At 46.1% G+C, this 20745-nt stretch overlaps 1 protein-coding gene across 4 annotated transcripts in view; it reads left to right on the plus strand.

Moving 5' to 3' along the window:
- Positions 1-20745, plus strand: part of stim1b (stromal interaction molecule 1b) — a 144603-nt gene that overhangs the window by 97669 nt on the left and 26189 nt on the right. For all 4 annotated transcript variants that reach the window (XM_080197759.1, XM_080197761.1, XM_080197760.1 and 1 more), the window contains exons 6-10: positions 2680-2857; positions 7175-7352; positions 8178-8345; positions 14606-14706; positions 19945-20180. In XM_080197759.1, coding sequence (XP_080053885.1) covers positions 2680-2857; positions 7175-7352; positions 8178-8345; positions 14606-14706; positions 19945-20180 — 861 coding nt within the window. The remainder of the gene's footprint in view (positions 1-2679; positions 2858-7174; positions 7353-8177; positions 8346-14605; positions 14707-19944; positions 20181-20745) is intronic.

Raw genomic sequence — 20745 nt, forward strand, 5'->3', positions numbered from 1 at the left:
TCACCATAACCATTCTCTGTAATGAATTTCACATTCTTATCATTCCCTGGGCAAGGAGGTTTTTCCTGAACTCGCTTGGATTTATAAGTGGCTGCCTTATTTTGACAGTCCATGCAAAGTGTCAGTAATAGTGTGAAGCTAGTGGGGCTGTATGTTCACCCCTGCTGTGAGCGTAAAAATGATGTGGAGATGCCGGGTGTGGGTTTACTATCAAATAAACAGGTTGGACTTTAACTTGGTATTGTGAGATTTCTGACAGTGAGTGTAAGAAAGCAGTTTACAGCTTCTTGTGTGGTGCGGTTGGTGATTCTTAAAACATAGCCCAGACCTGCACTGCAAAACTACACAGCTTCAACTATCATTCATAGTCTCAGTGAGACACGGCCAATATGTGGAGCGCAGTATCTTTATTGGGTATTTAGAAACACTACTTCATGTCTGCATCTGTACAGGAGCACGGAAAGAAATCTCACAACACCAGGTTAAAGTCCAACAGGCTTATTTGGTAGCAAACGCCACTAGCCCCGAAATTAACCTGGTGTTGTGAGACTTCTTACTGTGTTTACCCCAGTCCAACAACAGCATCTCCACATCTGTACAGAAGCAGCATTATCTGTGTCGTACCTGTCCTGGGAGTGTTTGATGGGGACAGTGTAGAGGAAGCTTTACTCTGTATCTAATTCCTTGCTGTACCTGTCCTGGGAGTGTTTGATGGGGACAGTGTAGAGGGAGCTTTACTCTGTATCTAACCCCGTGCTGTACCTGTCCTGGGAGTGTTTGATGGGGGGACAGTGTAGAGGGAGCTTTACTCTGTATCTAACCCTGTGCTGTACCTGCCCTGGGAATGTGTGATTGCAGTAAGAAGTCTGACAACACCAGGTTTTAGTCCAACCTATTTATTTGATAATATACTCGCAAGCTTTCGGGTTAGCCCCTTCGTCAGGTGAATGGAGAGTTCTGGCCTCAGACAGAGCATATAAAGCACAGACAGTTTAGAGATTACTGATTAGAATGCGAATCCTTACACCTAACCTGCTGTTCAAGACCTGAAGTGGCTGATAATGTGAGTGGAAGGAGCACTGATCACAGTTTAAAGAGATGTGTATTGTCTCCAGACAGTACAGTAAGTGAGGTTTTGATGGGGGCAGTGTAGAGGGAGCTTTACTCTGTATCTAACCCCGTGTTGTACCTGCCCTGGGAATGTGTGATTGGACAGTGTGGAGGGAGTTTTACTCTGTATCTAAGCCCGTGCTGCACCTGTCCTGGGAGTGTTTGATGGGGACAGTGTGGAGGGAGTTTTACTCTGTATCTAACCCCGTGCTGTCCCTGTCCTGGGAGTGTTTGATGGGGGACAGTGTAGAGGGAGCTTTACTCTGTATCTAACCCCGTGCTGTACCTGTCCTGGGAGTGTTTGATGGGGGACAGTGTAGAGGGAGCTTTACTCTGTATCTAACCCCGTGCTGTACCTGTCCTGGGAGTGTTTGATGGGGGCAGTGTAGAGAGAGCTTTACTCTGTATCTAACCCTGTACTAGATTCACTGAAGTGTTATTCTTTATGCAGCCTTTAGAAATGTGGAGGCATCAAAGAGAGTCCAGAAGCAATTCATGAGAATGGTCCCAGGGATAATAGACTTCATTTATACGGAGTGGAGAGGTTGGGCCTGGTTCCTTTGAAAAGGGCAGGTCGAGAGGAGATTTGATAGAAATATTCAAAATGCTGAAGGATCTGGACAGAGTAGATAGGGAGACACTGGTCCCACTGGTGGAAGTACTGAGAATGACAGGGCATAGATTTAAGGCAAGTGTGAAAAGAAGGACTGGAGAATAAAGAGGAAAAAACCTTTTTACACGTCGATGGTTAGGATTTGGAATGCACTGTGTGAGGGTGTGGTCAGTGATGAGGATCTGGAATGCACTGTGTGAGGGTGTGGTCAATGATGAGGATCTGGAATGCACTGTTTGAGGGTGTGGTCAATGATGAGGATCTGGAATGCACTGTTTGAGGGTGTGGTCAGTGATGAGGATCTGGAATGCACTGTTTGAGGGTGTGGTCAGTGATGAGGATCTGGAATGCACTGTGTGAGGGTGTGGCCAGTGATGAGGATCTGGAATGCACTGTGTGAGGGTGTGGTCAATGATGAGGATCTGGAATGCACTGTGTGAGGGTGTGGTCAATGATGAGGATCTGGAATGCACTGTTTGAGGGTGTGGTCAATGATGAGGATCTGGAATGCACTGTTTGAGGGTGTGGTCAGTGATGAGGATCTGGAATGCACTGTTTGAGGGTGTGGTCAGTGATGAGGATCTGGAATGCACTGTGTGAGGGTGTGGTCAGTGATGAGGATCTGGAATGCACTGTGTGAGGGTGTGGCCAGTGATGAGGATCTGGAATGCACTGTGTGAGGGTGTGGTCAGTGATGAGGATCTGGAATGCACTGTGTGAGGGTGTGGTCAGTGATGAGGATCTGGAATGCACTGTGTGAGGGTGCGGTGGAGGAAGAATCCGTCAACAGTTTCAAGAGGTTTGTTATCAGTGGAGGAAGAATGCAGTGCTAAAGGGAGAAGATGAATGATACTGCTTCAGAGAGCCAGCACTGACTTGACGTGCTGAATGGCTGCTTTCTTTACTATAACCATTCTGTGCCTGTGAAATATTTACCCTATGTTTTGCATTTGCAGTGACTCGCCACAACCACCTGAAGGATTTCATGTTGGTCGTTTCCATTGTTATTGGCGTGGGTGGTTGCTGGTTTGCATACATCCAGAACCGTTACTCCAAGGAGCACATGAAGAAAATGATGAAGGACCTGGAAGGATTACAGAAAGCAGAGCAGAGTCTGCACGACCTGCAGGAAAGGTGAGAGTACGACGGAAAGCCAAGCTGCAGGATAAGGAATTGTGACAAGGATTTCACTTCTTTACACAAGCCCGAGTGTGCCGAGACATTAAGCCTGGGCAGGGATGGGTTTTGTTAGCCAAATGAGATGGCTGATCTGAGTAAATCTGTGAAATACAATTTTGCACTGCCCTCTGTGTGAAGTGTTTGTCCCTGGTTGTTTTCCTCTTATCCGTTCCTGGGGAGTGGGTCTTCCTGGCAAGGCCAGTGTTTGTTACCCAGCCACACTTGCCCTGAGAAGATGGGCTGGTGGCAGCAGCTGGTAGTGGGTTTGATCCGTGGTTGGCTGGGCCATTCAGCAGGAAGTTACGTGACAGCCACATTGCTCTGGGTCGAGACTCATAACTTGGCCCAGACTGGGTAAGGACGGCAGGTTTCCTTCCCTAATGGGTGTAAATAAACATGTTGGGTTTTGTCTGCAATCTATCATTTCCATGTTCACTTTAAATGAGGGGGAGATGCCGGTGTTGGACTGGGGTAAACACAGAAGTCTCACAACACTAGGTTAAAGTCCAACAGATTTATTTGGTAGCACAAGCCACTAGCTTTCGGAACGCTGCACCTTTAACAGGTGAGTGGGATTTCAGTTCACAAACAGGGCATATAAAGACACAAACTCAATTTGCAAAATAATGGTTGGAATGCGAGTCTCTACAGATAATCAAGTCTTAAAGGTACAGACAATGTGAGTGGAGAGAGGGTTAAGCACAGATTAAAGAGATGTGTATTGTCTCCAGACAGGACAGTTAGTGAGATTTTGCAAGTCCAGGCAAGTCATGGGGGTTACAGATAGTGTGACATGAACCCAAGATCCCGGTTGAGGCCGTCCTCATGTGTGCGGAACGTGGCTGTCAGTCTCTGCTCAGCGACTCTGCACTGTCCTGTGTCGTGACGGCTGCCTTGGAGGACGTTTGCCTGAAGATCAGAGGCCGAATGCACATGACCGCTGAAGTGTTCCCCAACAGGAAGAGAACACTCTTGCTCGGTGATTGTCGAACGGTGTTCATTCATCCGTAGTCATAGCGTCGACTGATAGCCAGGTTCCGCACAGTTGAGGACAACCTCTGTAACCCCACGACTTGCCTGGGCTTGCAAAATCTCACTAACTGTGCTGTCTGGAGACAATACACATCTCTTTAAACTTTGCTTAAACCTCTGTCCATTCACATTGTCTGTACCTTTAAAACTTGATTACATATAAAGACTTGCATTCCAACCATTATTTTGTAAATTGAGTTTGTGTTTTTAGAAACACAGAAAACCTTCAGCACAATACAGGTCCTTCGGCCCACAAAGTTGTGCTGAACATGTCCCTGCCTCAGAGATTACTAGGTTTACCTATAACCCTCTATTTTACTAAGTTCCCTGCACTCATCCAAGTCTCTTAAAAGACCCTATTGAATCCGCCTCCACCACCGTTGCTGGGAGCCGATTCCATCACCCACTACTCTGAGTGAAAAACTTACCCCTGACATCTCCTCTGTACCTACTCCCCAGCACCCTAAACCTGTGTCCTCTTGTGGCAACCATTTCAGCCCTGGGAAAAAGCCCCTGACTATCCACTCGATCAATACCTCTCAACATCTTATACACCTCTATCAGTTCACCCCCTCATCCTTCGTCTCTCCAGTGAGAAAAGGCCGAGCTCCCTTAACCTATCCTCGTAAGGCATGCCACCCAATCCAGGCAACATCCTTGTAAATCTCCAGTGCACCCTTTCTATGGCTTCCACATCCTTCCTGTAATGAGGCGATCAGAACTGCGCTCAGTACTCCAAGTGGGATCTGACCAGGGTTCTATAAAGCTGCAACATTATCTCTCGACTCCTAAACTCAATTCCTCGATTGATGAAGGTCAGCACACCGTTGATGATGCAAAGATCATCACCGGAGGTTCAGCAATCTCCTCCCTCACCTCCCCCAGTAACCTGGGGTACATCCCAACCGGTCCCGGCAACTTATCTAATTTGATACTTTTCAAAAGCTCCATCACATCCTCTTTCTTAATAGCTACATGCTCAAGCTTTTCAGTTTGCCGCAAGTCTGCACTACAACCACCAAGATCCTTTTCCATAGTGAATACTGAAGTAAAGTATTCATTAAGTACCTCTGCTATTTCTTCCGATTCTGTACAAAATTTCCCACCGTCACACTAAATAGGTCCTTTTCTTTCACGTCTTATCCTCTTGCTCTTCACATACTTGCAGAATGCCTTGGGGTTTTCCTTAATCCTGCCTGCCAAGGCCTTCTCATGACCCCTTCTGGCTCTCCTAATTTCCTTGTTAAGATCCTTCCTATTAGCCGTATACTCTTCTAGATCTCTAACGTTACCTAGCTCTCTGAACCTTTTGTAAGCTTCTGTTTTTATATGCTTGTGAATAGACTTCCCACTCATCTGATGAAAGAGCAGTGCTCCGAAAGTTAGTGGCTTTTGTTACCAAATAAACTTGTTGGACTTTAACTTGGTGCTGGGAGACTTCCTAACCACTTTTAATGAGGCCAGGCTTTTTCAGAAGCTGCAGAGTGGCCTCAAAACCTTCAATTATTTTGTAAATATATGCCAAACGTGGGCAATTAGAACTAGCTTAGTTGTTTAAAAAAGGGGGGCAGCATGGACAAGTTGGGCTAAAGGGCCTGTTTTCGTACTGTAAATCTCCATGATATCCTATACATTTATGGATAGTTATCTAATCTGACCCTGTGGAGGGAGAGTTCAGGGCTATACAATAAGAATCAGTGGGACATGGTGATGTGGTGGTTACTGTCCTGGACAGTTGTTAATTTAAAGCCCACCAGAACAAAATGAACATACTGACAATCTGTCAGCTGGCACCAGAAAAAAAATAGAACAGTTGCACTAGAAGCTTAAAACCACCACCCACTAAACCCTCCCTCCATTCCCACCATTTTAAGAACAACTTGAGACAGATAACAATTCCCAGCGATGCCCACTTTCTGGGAATGGATCCTTTAAAAAGGACTCAGGGTGGGGCGGCAGCCAGATCATTAGTTATATAACAGCAGCCCTGTAGCTGGAACTGCTGCCTCACAGTGCCAGGGACCCGGGTTTGATTCCAGCCCTGGGTGACTGTCTGTGTGGAGTTTACATGTTCTCCCTGTGCCTGCGTGGGTTTCCTCCCACAGCCCCAAAATGTGGAGATTAGGTGGATTGGCCATGGTAAATATGTGGGGTCACAGGGACAGGGCAGGGGAGTGGTCTTGGGTAAGGTGCTCTGTCAGAGAGTCAGTGCACACCTGATGGGCCGAATGGCCTCCTGCATTGTAGCGATTCTATGATGATCTGCAACATGATCCTGTTGATTGAAGGAAAAGTTATAACTAAAGGCTAAATTGTCTGCACCTCTCTGTTCGTTTGGGTAGTTTTCTGTCTCCCATCTTAAAGAACAAAGAACAAAGTACAGTACAGCACAGGAAACAGGCCCTTCGGCCCTCCAAGCCTGCGCTGCTCATTGGCCCAACTAGACCATTTGTTTGTATCCCTCCATTCCCAGTCTGCTCATGTGGCTATCTAGATAATTCTTAAACGATGCCAGCATGTCCGCCTCCACCACCTTGCTTGGCAGCACATTCCAGGCCCCCATCACCCTCTGTGTAAAATACGTCCCCCCGACATCTGAGTTAAACCTCGACCCCCCCCCCCACCTTGAACTTGTGACCCCTTGTGTTCGTCACCTCCAACCTGGGAAAAAGCTTCCCACTGTTCACCCTATCTATAGCCCTTCATAATTTTATACACCCCTATTAGATCACCCCATATCCTCCGTCTTTCCAGGGAGAACAACCCCAGTTTACCCAATCTCTCCTCATAGCTAAGACCCTCCATACCAGGCAACATCCTGGTAAACCTTTTCTGTACTCTCTATAAAGCCTCCACATCCTTCTGGTAGTGTGGTGACCAGAACTGGACACAGTATTCCAAATGTGGCCTAACCAACGTTCTATACAGCTGTAACATCATATGCCAACTTTTATACTCTATGCCCTGTCCAATAAAGGCAAGCATGCCATATGCTTTCTTCACCACTCTTTCCACCTGCGCTGCCACCTTTAAGGATTTGTGGACTTGCACACCCAGGTCCCTCTGTGTGTCTATACTTTTGATGGTTCTGCCATTTATTGTATAGCTCCCCCCTACTATTAAGTTATAACCAGGCCCGGGTTTGAAATCAGGAGACCGCCTTTCCCCTAATGTGATGTTGTAGTGAGAGGCTGTGTGATTGTAGTGGGTTTGAGGATGTTTTGACTCCTGGACCTGCAGGCTGCAGAAGGCGCAGGAGGAACATCGATCTGTTGAGGTGGAGAAAGTTAACCTGGAGCAAAAGCTGCGTGATGAGATCAACACCGCAAAGCAGGAAGCACAGAGACTGCGGGAGCTGCGGGAAGGCACAGAGAACGAGCTGAGTCGCCAAAAATATGCGGAGGAGGAATTGGAACAGGTGGGATTTGTACGTTTCGCTGGGATCAGGTACAGTGTGATGCACTGGGGAGTATATGTCCTCATTGTCAGCTGAACAGGGACAGCTGTGGGTGGAAGCTTGCGGGTGTAGGTGGGACTGTGCCAGGGCGGGGGCAGGGCTGGAGCCAGGGTGTGGAGGGGGGTGGGTGCAATATAGACAGGGCCTAATCAGGTGGGTGGGATCCATGCCAGGGCTGCAGAGGTTGGCTCTGTGGGCCTGTGTCTGAGGTTCAAGGGTTCTGCTGTTCAGTCTCAGCTGTTAATGGCCTTGGCAAGTGAGAAGGCAGAGTTGGGAGCGTCCACCCCTCCACCGTATGGCAGTGTCCACCCCTCCACCGTATGGCAGTGTCCACCCCTCCACCGTATGGCAGTGTCCACCCCTCCACCGTATGGCAGTGTCCACCCCTCCACCGTATGGCAGTGTCCACCCCTCCACCGTATGGCAGTGTCCACCCCTCCACCGTATGGCAGTGTCCACCCCTCCACCGTATGGCAGTGTCCACCCCTCCACCGTATGGCAGTGTCCACCCCTCCACCGTATGGCAGTGTCCACCCCTCCACCGTATGGCAGTGTCCACCCCTCCACCGTATGGCAGTGTCCACCCCTCCACCGTATGGCAGTGTCCACCCCTCCACCGTATGGCAGTGTCCACCCCTCCACCGTATGGCAGTGTCCACCCCTCCACCGTATGGCAGTGTCCACCCCTCCACCGTATGGCAGTAAGGTGTACGGTGACGTTCTTGCTTTCCCTGGGACAGCTGGAAGGTGAAAATGGAAACTGAAACAGGCCTCTGTCTCTCTCAGGTACGCATGGCACTGAAGAAAGCGGAAAAGGAGTTGGAATCCCGCGGGAGCTGGTCGCCACCGGAAACGCTTCAGAAATGGCTGCAGCTCACACACGAGGTGGAAGTACAATACTATAACATCAAGAAGCAGAGTGCTGAGAGGCAGCTGACCATTGCCAAGGAAGGGGTATGTGCTATATCTTCAAACTGTGCGGAGGAATAATGCCAGATAGGATTTTAACTGCCGAGACTCAGTGATCTACAGTCTGCTGTCTGAAAGGGATAGGAAATATATCATCATTATCTCCTTTACATCCTCGGGAGTGGCCTGATTGCCTGTAGATTCTGCTGGTTAATTTGAGGTTTACAGATTCATAGTTATAATTGATGCACACTCAAAGTGGCCAGAACTTATCATGAGATCTACTCCAACTGATCAAAACATTGAATAACTTGATGACATTTTTGCATTATTTGATAAATCAAAACAGATTGTTAGCAATACTGGTTCATGGTTTGTTTCACAAGAGTTTGAGAACTATCTCAAAGTAAATTGTATTCAGCGTATAAAATCCGCATCTTATAAGAAGCAGCTAGAGATAGTTCTTGGGGCAAAGGGGATCAAAGGATATGGAGGGAAGGTGCGATCAGGCTCTTGAGTTGGATGATCAGCCATGATCGTGATGAATGGTAGTGCAGGCTTGAAGGGCTGAATGGCCTCCTCCTATTTTCTATGTTTCTATCCACTCATTGGATTCAATGAAATGAAAGACTTGAACAGTCATTGAAATATTCTCTAACATTTTGAGAGCAATGTTCGTTATCATGTCACTGAGGAGGTGATAGCTTTGTGGTATTATCACTAGCCTATTAGTTCAGAAACTTGGCTAATGCCCTGGGGACCCGGGTTCGAATCCCGCTACAGCAAATGGTGGAATTTAAATTCAATTTAAAAAAAATCTGGAATTAAGAATCTAGTGATGACCATGAAACCATTATTGGAAAAACCCACCTGGTTCACTAATGACCTTTAGGGAAGGAAATCTGCTATTCTTACCTGGTCTGGCCTACAGTCCAGAGCTGTAACAATGGGGTTGACACTTGACTGCCATCCAGCAACTAGGGATGAGCAATAAGTACTAGCCAACCAGTGATGCCCATGTCCCACAGTGAATAAAAAAAGCAATTAGCTTTTTGGCCTCTTATAGAAACACAATCATGTGACTACCCAAAATTCATCGCAATACCATAAGAAGTAGGAATAGGAGCAGGCCATTTGGCTCCTTGAGGCTGCTCCGCCATTCATTAGAATAAGGCTGATCTGACATTCCTTACATACAACAGTGTGCAAGCTTTCTGTACTTCATGCACAACTTCCCCCCAAGCTCCTTTGTGTTGCAGCTTTCTGCAGTTTTACTCCATTTAAATAATACTCTGTTCTTTTGTTTTCCCTTCCAAACTGAGCAACTTCACATTTTCCCACATTATACTCCATTTACCAACTTTTTGCCTATTTAATTAACCTATAAATATCTCTTTGTAAACTGCTTGTATCCCTCTTGCAGCTTGCCCGCCCACCTCTTTTTGTTCCATCTGCAAATTCAGCTACAGTACATTCACTTCCTTCCTCCAAGTTACTAACATATAGAACATAGAACACTACAGCACAAACAGGCCCTTCGGCCCACGAGTTGCGCCGATCACATCAACACCTACCAATCCATAGACCTATCTATAACCCCCAATTCCACTAAATCCCATATACTCATCCAGAAGTCTTTTAAAAGACCCCAGTGAGTTCGCCTCCACCACCACTGATGGCAGCCGATTCCATTCACTCACCATCCTCTGAGTGAAAAACTTACCCCTAACATCACTTCTGTACTTGCCTCCCCGCACCTTCAATCTGTGTCCTCTCGTAGCGACCATTTCAACCCGGGGAAATAGCCTCTGAGAATCCACCCTATCTATTCCTCTCAACATTTTATAAACCTCTATCAGGTCACCTCTCAACCTTCGTCTCTCCAGGGAAAAGAGTCCCAGCTCCCTCAACCTATCTTCATAAGGCATGCCTCCCAATCCAGGCAACATCCTTGTAAATCTCCTCTGTACCCTTTCAATAGCTTCTACGTCCTTCCTATAGTGAGGCGACCAGAACTGCGCACAGTACCCCAAGTGAGGCCTGACAAGGGTCTTATGAAGTTGCAGCATTACCTCCCGACTCCTAAACTCAATCCCTCGATTAATGAAGGCCAGTACACCATACGCCTTCTTGACCACGTCCTCCACCTGTGAGGCCGATTTAAGAGACCTGTGGACCCGGACCCCAAGATCCTTCTGCTCTTCAACACTACTAAGACTCCTGCCCTTGATAGTGTACTCATTCATCCCATTGGTCTTGCCAAAATGGACGACTACACATTTATCCGCGTTGAAGTCCATCTGCCACTTCTCCGCCCAGTCCTGCATCCTATTTATGTCCTGCTGCAACTTCTGACATCCTTCCAGACCATCCACAACACCATCGACCTTCGTGTCATCGGCGAACTTACTAACCCATCACTCCACTTCCTCATCTAGGTCATTTATGAAAATGACAAACAGCAAGGGTCCTAGAACAGATCCCTGGGGCACTCCACTGGTGACTGACCTCCATGCAGAAAAAGACCCATCCACAACCACGCTCTGCCTTCTGCAGGCAAGCCAGTTCTGGATCCACAAGGCCAAAGGCCCTTGGATCCCATGCCCTCTCACCTTCTCAAGAAGTCTTGCATGGGGGACCTTATCAAACGCCTTGCCGAAGTCCATGTACACCACGTCCACTGCACTTCCTTCGTCAATGTGTTCAGTCACATTTTCGAAGAACTCAACTAGGCTCGTAAGGCACAACCTGCCCTTGACAAAACCATGCTGACTATTTCTGATCATGCCAAACCTCTCCAAATGCTCGTAAATCTTGTCCCTCAGAAGCCTCTCCATCAGCTTACCAACCACTGAGGTCAGACTCACCGGTCGGTAATTTCCCGGGCTATCTCTGTTCCCTTTCTTGAAAATAGGAACCACATCCGCAATCCTCCAATCTTCCGGAGCGTCTCCCGTCTCCATTGACGACGCAAAGATCATCGCCAGGGGCTCTGCAATCACCTCCCTCACCTCTCACAGTAATCTGGGGTACATCCCATCTGGTCCCGGCGACTTATCTATGTTGATAGAATTCAAAAGTTCTAACACATATATTTTAAAACAGTTGTAATACCAGCACTGATCCCTGTGGAACCCCAATGGTTACTGGCCACCAACTTGAAAAGGAACCCCTTATCCCCACTCACTGTTTCCTGCCCATTTGCCAATTCTCTATCCACACCAAAGTACCACCTCCATCACCATGGGCACTTATCTTATGGCTTAACCTTTTGTGAGCCTTGTTAAACACCTTCTGGAAATACATATACAACAAATCTACTGGTTCCCATCTATCCAATCTGGTTGAGCCTTTCTAATAAATTAGTCAGATGTGATTTCTCCTTAATAAAGCCATGCTGATTCTACTCGATTAGAACAAAAAAACAAAGAAAATTACAGCAAAGGATAGCAGGACTAGGGGGCACAGCCTCAAGATAAGGGGGTGTGCAGTTTAGATCGGAGTTGAGGAGGAACTTCTTCACTCAAAGGGTGGTGAATCTCTGGAATTCTCTGCCCGTTGAAGTGGTGGAGGCTGCCTCACTAAATATATTTAAGTCACGGGTAGATAGGTTTTTGACAGACAAGGGAGTTAAGGGTTATGGGGAGAAAGCGGGAAAGTGGAACTGATCAGCTATGATCTTATTGAATGGCGGAAATAGGCTTGAAGGGGCTAGATGGACTACTCCTGCTTCTATTTCTTATGTTCTTATTACTAAAAACAAAGGAAGGAAAAAACCCGCTGAATTATATGTATTATTATATATTATGTATTGTTTTTCTCTTTTTATTAACATCTTACATTTTCTTTTAATCGTTAATAATTGTTTCATAGTTGTCAAATAAAAATGCCATATATAAAATGTATATTTTTTGATTTCATTTCAAAAGATGTGGGCAGTGTTGCTAGGTCAGCATTTATTGCCCATTCCTGGTTGTGTTCTTGGCCTTTCCTCCCTTAATCTAGACTGGTTAACTATTGCACTCCAGCTGTAGCGGTGAATCCTGGAAACAGAGTCCCTTTATGCCAAATATCTCGCTCCATTCCAACCTCTCGAGTCTTCATTCCGATGCTGTCAAAACAGAGCCTGATAAGCATGGTTCTTTCTCAGTCCTACTTACAGACACTACAGGGCCATAATCAAGATGTTTACGCATCTTTCGATGATGTTCCCCCATCTGCCATTAATCAGGTTGTTTGTGCATTGATCAAGCTCCATCTCCTGATTCCACCCCACAGTTGGCCGCTCCATGTGTAAGGCTATTCATTGTCCTGGCTTGTAGTTCATCGAATGCAGTAAGAAGAATCACTTCTGATAAGAACGTAAGAACATAAGAAATAGGAGCAGGAGTAGGCCATCTAGCCCTTCGAGCCTGCCCCGCCATTCAATAAGATCATGGCTGATCTGTCGTGGCTCAGTTCCACTTTCCCGCCCTCTCCCCATAACCCTTAATCCCCTCTCTTATCAAGAACCCATCAACCCGCGTCTTAAAAATATTTAGTGAGGCAGCCTCCACCACTTCAACGGGCAGAGAATTCCAGAGATTCACCACCCTTTGAGTGAAGAAGTTCCTCCTCAACTCCGTTCTAAACCGCCCCCCCTTTATCTTGAGGCTGTGCCCCCTAGTCCTACTGTCTTTTTTGAGCGGGAAGAGTCTCTCCACCTCTATCCTATCCATCCCATTCATCATCTTATACGTCTCAATGAGATCTCCCCTCATTCTTCTAAACTCTCACGAGTACAAGCCTAGTTTATTCAGCCTCTCCTCATAGCTCAACCCCCTCAACTCTGGCATCAGCCTAGTAAACCTCCTCTGCACTCCCTCCAAGGCCACAATATCTTTGCGCAGGTGCAGCGCCCAAAACTGCACACAGTACTCCAGCTGCGGCCTCACCAATGCCCTATACAGCTGCAGCAAGACCTCCCTACTTTTATATTCAATCCCCCTCGCTATGAAGGCCAGCATCCCATTCGCCTTCCTGACCACATGCTGCACCTGCAAGCTGGGTTTTTGCGACTCATGCACAAGGACCCCGAGGTCCCTCTGCACCGTCGCCTGCTGCAGTTTTTCGCCACGTAAGTAATAGTCCTTCCTACCATTATTCCTACCAAAGTGGACCACCTCACACTTGCCAACATTAAATTCCATTCGCCCAGCCTATCTAGATCCTTCTGCAGACTCTCCACACCCTCCGCACAATTTGCCGTTCCACCAATCTTGGTGTCATCAGCAAATTTCGACACCCTACACTCGGTTCCCTCCTCCAGATCATCTATATAAATGGTAAATAGCTGAGGCCCCAGCACCGACCCCTGGGGCACTCCACTAGTCACCATCCGCCAATCCGAATAGCACCCGTTGACCCCCACTCTCTGCCTCCTATTTGACAACCAATCCTCTATCCACGCTAACACCCTACCCCCAACTCCATGTCCCTCAACCTTCTGCAATAACCTCTTGTGAGGTACTTTGTCGAACGCCTTCTGAAAATCCAGAAAGACCACATCCACCGGCTCTCCTCTATCCACCGCCCTAGACACGTCCTCATAGAACTCCAGTAAATTTGTCAGACACGACTTCCCTTTAATGAAACCGTGCTGCGTCTGCTCTATCAAGCAATTCCCTTCAAGATGCCTCGCAGTTTCCTCCTTAATGACGGATTCTAACATTTTACCTACCACAGACATTAAACTAACTGGCCTATAATTCCCTGCCTTTTGCCTGGCACCCTTCTTAAACAACGGCGTAACATTAGCGTAACATTAACATAAACAAAAGATATCTTTCATTTCAGCAGCCGGTTTGAAAAGGAAAACAATAATATCAGTCAGAAACCAGCTGTGAATGACTTGAGCGGAAAACATGTCTATAGTTAATAATGTCACTACTGAACAAAGAAGATTACAGCACAGGAGCAGGCCCTTCGGCCCTCCAAGCCTGCACCAATCATGCTGCCCAACTGATTACTGTTCATTCATTATCTGACTTAATCAAAGCATAATCCCATTTAGATTTCAATCAGATCTGCAAAGTAACTTTAAATGTTCAATTGCCTCAAACAGGCTGGTGAAGTGAGGTTCTTGCTCCTCCCAAACACTTGTACTGGAATTAGACGTGTATTCCATCGAGTGACTTACTGTAATAAGTTAACCTTCTGAAGCTGGCTTCCTGCGAGGGTGGTTCTGACCTGCGACTCTCTCTGTGTTTTCTCACTAACCCCCCCCCCTTCCAAACCCCACTTTCCTTGCCCCCACCTCCCCACAGGCAGAAAAAATAAAGAAGAAGAGAAACACATTGTTTGGAACGTTTCATGTGGCGCACAGCTCCTCACTGGACGATGTTGATCATAAAATCCTGTCGGCTAAGTGAGTACAGATCTTCAGCAGTGGCAGGACTGAGGTGGGGAAGGTGGTGATGGTGCTGGGTATATTGCAACTGAAGCGTGACATTTAATTGAACAACGTTTCTGTCATCTGTCACTGGCCCATTTGATCAAGATCAATTGGGCCAGTGGGCTGACGAATGGCAGATAGAGTTTAATTTAGGTAAATGCGAGGTGATGCATTTTGGTAGATTGAACCAGGGCAGGACTTACTCAGTTAATGGTAGGGTGTTGGGGAGAGTTATAGAGCAAAGAGATCTAGGGGCACATGTTCATAGCTCACAGTGGAGTCACAGGTGGACAGAGTGGTGAAGAAGGCATTTGGCGTGCTTGGTTTCATCGGTCAGGACATTGAATACAGGAGTTGGGATGTCTTATTGAAGTTGTACAAGACATTGGTAAGGCCACACTTGGAATACTGTGCAATTCTGGTCACCCTATTACAGAAAGGATATTATTAAACTAGAAAGAGTGCAGAAAAGATTTACTAGGATGATGCCGGGACTTGATGGATTGAGAGGCTGAATAGACTGGGACTTTTTTCTCTGGAGCGTAGGAGGCTAAGTGGTGACATTATAGAGGTCTATAAAACTATGAGGGACACAGACAAGGTAGATAGTCAATATCTTTTTCCAAAGGTAGGGGAGTCTAAAACTAGAAGGGAAAGGTTTAAGGTGAGAGGGGAGAGATACAAGAGTGTCCAGAGGGGCAATTTTTTCACACAGAGGATGGTGAGTGTCTGGAACGAGCTGCCAGATGTAGTAGTAGAGGCGGGTACAATTTTATCTTTTAAAAAGCATTTAGACAGTTACATGGGTTTGGGTATAGAGGCATATGGGCCAGTTGCAGGCAATTGGGATTTGCTTAGGGGTTTTCAAAAAAAAAGGGCGACATGGACAAGTTGGGCTGAAGGGCCTCTTTCCATGCTGTAAACCTCTGTCTCTGTGAAGTGATCGAGTGAAGTTGCTGTGGGAGGGCAGGTTACACTATCAAGGGCAGACGTCTGAGTAGTGTTGAAGAGCAGAAGGATCTTGGGGTCCGGGTCCACAGGACTCTTAAATCTGCCTCGCAGGTGGAGGAGGTGGTCAAGAAGGCGTATGGTGTACTGGCCTTCATTAATCGAGGGATTGAGTTTAGGAGTCGGGAGGTAATGCTGCAACTTTATAAGACCCTTGTCAGGCCTCATTTAGAGTATTGTGCGCAGTTCTGGTCGCCTCACTATAGGAAAGATGTAGAAGCTATTGAGAGGGTACAGAGGAGATTTACAAGGATGTTGCCTGGACTGGGAGGCATGCATTATGAAGTTAGGTTGAGGGAGCTGGGACTCTTTTCCCTGGAGAGACGAAGGTTGAGAGGCGACCTGATAGAAGTTTACAAAATGTTGAGAGGAATAGATAGGGTGGACTCTCAGAGGCTATTTCCCTGGGTTGAAATGGTTGCTACGAGAGGACACAGATTGAAGGTGCAGGGAGGGAAGTTCAGAAGTGATGTTAGGGGTAAGTTTTTCACTCAGAGGGTGGTGAGTGAATGGTATCGGCTGCCGTCAGTGGTGGTGGAGGCGAACTCGCTGGGGTCTTTTAAAAGACTTCTGGATGAGTATATGGGGTTTAATGAGATTGAGGGTTATAGATAGGTCTGTAGGTTGGTAGGTGTTGATGTGATCGGCGCAACTCGTGGGCTGAAGGGCCTGTTTGTGCTGTAGTGTTCTATGTTCTATGTTATGTTGTGGCCCACGTGGGTACCAACAACTTAGGCAGAACTCAGAAAGAGCTTCTGTATAGAATGAGGAGCAAGGCACAAAATTAAAAAGAACCTCAAAGGTAAGAATCTCTGGTTTATTACCTGAGCCACATGCAAATTGTCACCAGATGCATAACGTTACGGAGGTGAATACGTGGCTCAAAGTCTGGTGTGGGAGAAGAGGATTTTGTATTGTGTGGTATTGAGGGAAAGTTGGGTCTCTATTGTTATAGAGTCATAGAGGTTTACAGCATGGAAATAGGCCCTTCGGCCCAACTTGTCCATGCCGCCTTTTTTTTAAACTCCTGAGCTATTCCCAATTGCCCGCATTTGGCCCTTATCGCTCTACCCATCTTACCCATATAGTGGTCTAAATGCTTTTTAAAAGACAAAATTGTACCCACCTCTACTACTACCTCTGGCAGCTTGTTCCAGACACTCACCACCCTCTGTGTGAAAAAATTGCCCCTCTGGATACTTCTGTATCTCTCCCTCTCACCTTAAACCTATACCCTCTAGTTTTAGACTCCCCTACCTTTGGGAAAAGATATTGATAGTCTAGCTGATCTGTGCCTCTCATTATTGTATAGACCTCTATAAGATCACCCCTCAGTCTTCTACACTCCAGACAAGAAAGTCCCAGTCTATCCAGTGTTGGAATGGTATATACTTGAGCTGTGCTGCAACCGGTTTTCTAGTGAGCCACATAACCAGGGAAGTAGAGAGGACTTTAAACTAAACTAAATATTGGGGCAAGGAATCAAATTGGTTAGGTGGATTTGCCATGCTAAATTCTCCCTCAGTGTACCCAAGCAGGCGTTGGAGTGTGGCAGCTAGGGGATTTTCACAGAAACTTCATTGCAGTGCGAATGTAAGCCTACTTGTGACGCTAATAAATAAACCTTAAAACTTTAAGATGTGACAAATCAAAGTTGAAGTTTAGTGCTGTGAGGCAGCAGTGCTAGTCACTGTGCCATCAGAAAGATTAGAGACAAGGCAAGAGAGAAAGGTATTCATGTGAGAAATGATAAACAGACTGTGATAGAAAGGGACAGAATACAAGGAGCTAAAATTTAAATCAGCAGATAAGGCTAGGGGTTACAAAAGTAATAAAAGGACAAAACTAAAGGCTCTGAATCTGAATGCACGTAACATTCAAAACAAATGAACTGAGAACAGCAAATCAGAATAAATAAGGATGATCTGTTGCCATTACGGAGACATGGCTGCAGGAAGACATAGATTGGGATCGAAATATTGAAGGGTGCATGATATTTAGGAAGCATTGGAAATGAGGAAATCTGGATGGGTAGCCCTGTTAATTAATGGTGGTAATAGCACAATAGAGAGGAATGACCTACATTCAGGGAACCAGGATGTAGGGTAGAGATGGGAAATGGTAAGTTTTAAGTTTTTTATTAGTGCCACAAGTTTGATTACATTAACACAGCAATGAAGTTACTGTGAAAATCCCCCTGATAAAGGCAGAAAGTCACTTTTCAAATGCTTTATGTAATGTTAGCATTGCTGACTAAACCAGCACTTACTGCCCATTCCTAATTGCTCTTGGGAAGGTGATGGTAAGCTGCCCTCTTGAATCACTGCAGCCCATGTGGTGTAGATAGATCCACTATACTGTTAGGGAGGGAATTCCTGGATTTTGAGCCAATGACAGGGAAGGGACAGTGATACATTTCCAAGTCAGGATGCTGTATGGCTTGGAGAGGAATCTCTAGGTGGTGGTGTTCCCAGGCATCTGCTGCTCTTGTCCTTCTAGATGGTTATAGGTTCGCAAGGTACTATCTAAGGAACCTTGGTTCATCTCGTAGATGGCACGTATGGGCTGCCATTGTAGGTCAGTGGTGAAGAGGGTGAATGTTTGTGGAAGGGCAGCAATCAAACGGGATGCTTTGTCCTGGATGGTGTTGAGCTTCTTGAATACTGTTCGAGCTGCACCCATCCAGATACGTGGAGAGTGTTCCATCACACTTGTGTCTTGTAGATGGTGGACAGGCTTTGGGGAGTCAGGAGGTGACCTATTGGCCACAGAATTCCTAGGCTTGACCTCATCTTGTAGCCACAGTATTTATATGGTCTTTCCGGTTCAGTTTCTGGTCAATGTTAGTCTCCAGGATGTTGATATTGGAGGATTCAGTGTTGGTAATGCCATTGAATGTCAGTGGGAATTGTTTAGATTCTCTGTTGTCGGGGATGGTCATTGCCTGTCACTAGTATGGCATGAATGTTACTTGTCATTTGACAGCTTTCAAACATTTACACAAACTTTGAGATCCAGCCACCAATTGCTCCACAATTACTTCAGCTATTATATCACAGGCTGCAATAAAATATCACAATTCTTTGAATTAATTCAGATATCTGCAGCTTCTCAGTAATGAATAGTTTCCTATTCCAATTCCAGTTTCCTCTGCTCCTTTTAACTTCAGACTTCCTGGAAACTTCTCTTTGTTCCTCTAGTTTCTTTAAGTAGCCCTTTAGATTTCTGACACTTTCTAACTTGTTCCTTACTCCATTGTGTGGGTCTGCTTCTATCAAAGCTGTAAGGGAAATTCCCTCTCTAGCTGCAAAACTCATTCTCCCCTGGCTTGTAATTAAAGCTAAATTCAAATAAGTATTTTCCCTAGTTGCTAAGCAGCAACTCATTCTTCCTCCAATCTCATATTTATTTTGTATATTGTAAACATTGTAAACGCTTTCAGCATAATGCAGCCACGGTTTAAAATGAATCCCACACACGCACACACACAGACACACGCGCACGCACGCACACACATTAAAACACCTTTGTTCAATATGAATCTAACTAGAGTTCTACTCTCCCTCACACAGAACACTAAATTAATCCTACTTAAATCCGTACCTTATTTCTAATATTTAACAATACAAATATAGATCGCTTAAACCTATCTCTGCTTCATGACAACGCAAAACAAGTTGGATTTCAGCAGTTCCTACCTGGGTTTCTGCACCATCAGAATTTCCTACATGACTTTCTGTGCTAGCATGGCATTTGTGTTCCTGCAAATTTAACACAATTCTGGTCTGATAGCATTGTCATCTGGTTGGAAATTAGATGGGGAAGTCCCAGTAACATGTCAGTAGCGCAAGAGGACTACCCAGAGTGAAGCCAAGGATATAACTGTATAGGAAAAGGTGTGATGATATTTGCATTGCGTTCTGGTTTGCGGATGAGTTGATATTTGAGGAGTGTGGGGGAGTCTCAGGGTAGGCTGATACTTGCAGATTGAGGATCTTTGGAAGTGTTTCTGTTCTGGGGAGGGTTTGACTTTGGGAGAGTTGATATCCCTGAAGGTTTTTGGGACTGTGCGGCTGTATTTGAATGTGATCTCTTGGTAATTGGGCTGGGTGGAGATGTTGGTCTTGTGTGTGTATGTGTCCAGTCTCTGGGACTGTGCTGATGTGTACCGGCTATGCACTGAGCTGCTGCTTGTGATTGTAGGCAGTCGCTGAGTGAGGTGACGGCAGCGTTACGTGAACGGCTCCACCGCTGGCAGCAGATAGAAATGCTCTGCAAATTCCAAATAGTGAACAACCCCGGGATCAGCGCCCTGCACTCGGTGCTGAATGTGGATCCAAGCTGGCTTGGACAAGCACGGTCCACACCCACACATTTCATCCTGACTGATGACCTGGATGATATGGAGGAGGAATTGGTAACTCCAGTCACTCTCCAATGTAAGTAATAACCACTCATCATTTATCACAAAAATTTGCAGGAAACAATCAGTTGCCTAATAAGTCCATCTCACCGTGTCACCTCCATTGGGGAGGCAATGGCCAAGTGGTATTATCTCGAGATTATTATCCAGAAACTCACCTAATGGCCAGGAGACCTGGGTTCAAATCCTGCCACGGCAGTTGGTGGAATTTGAATTCAAGGAAAACATCTGGAATTAAGAGTGATGACCATGAAACCATTGTCAATTGTCAGAAAAACCCATCTGGTTCACTGATGTCCTTTAGGGAAGGAAATCTGCTGCCCTTACCTGGTCTGGCCTACAGCAATGTGGTTGACTCTTAACTGCCCTCTGAAATGGTGTAGCAAGCCTAGTTCAACGACAGCTGGGATGGGCAATAAATGCTAGCCAGCCAGTGACATCCATGTCCCGGGAATGAATTAAAAAAAATCCCACTATCTCACCGTAGTCCTTAACCTTACTGTATCCCTCAACCTTCATCATTTCCCCCAAACTTCATCATACACCTTAACCCCACTGTACCCTTTAACCTCCCACTGTAC

The sequence above is a fragment of the Carcharhinus amblyrhynchos genome, chromosome 10 (assembly GCF_965287045.1).
Source record: "Carcharhinus amblyrhynchos chromosome 10, sCarAmb.v2.hapA, whole genome shotgun sequence".
Classification (NCBI taxonomy): Eukaryota; Metazoa; Chordata; class Chondrichthyes; order Carcharhiniformes; family Carcharhinidae; genus Carcharhinus; species Carcharhinus amblyrhynchos.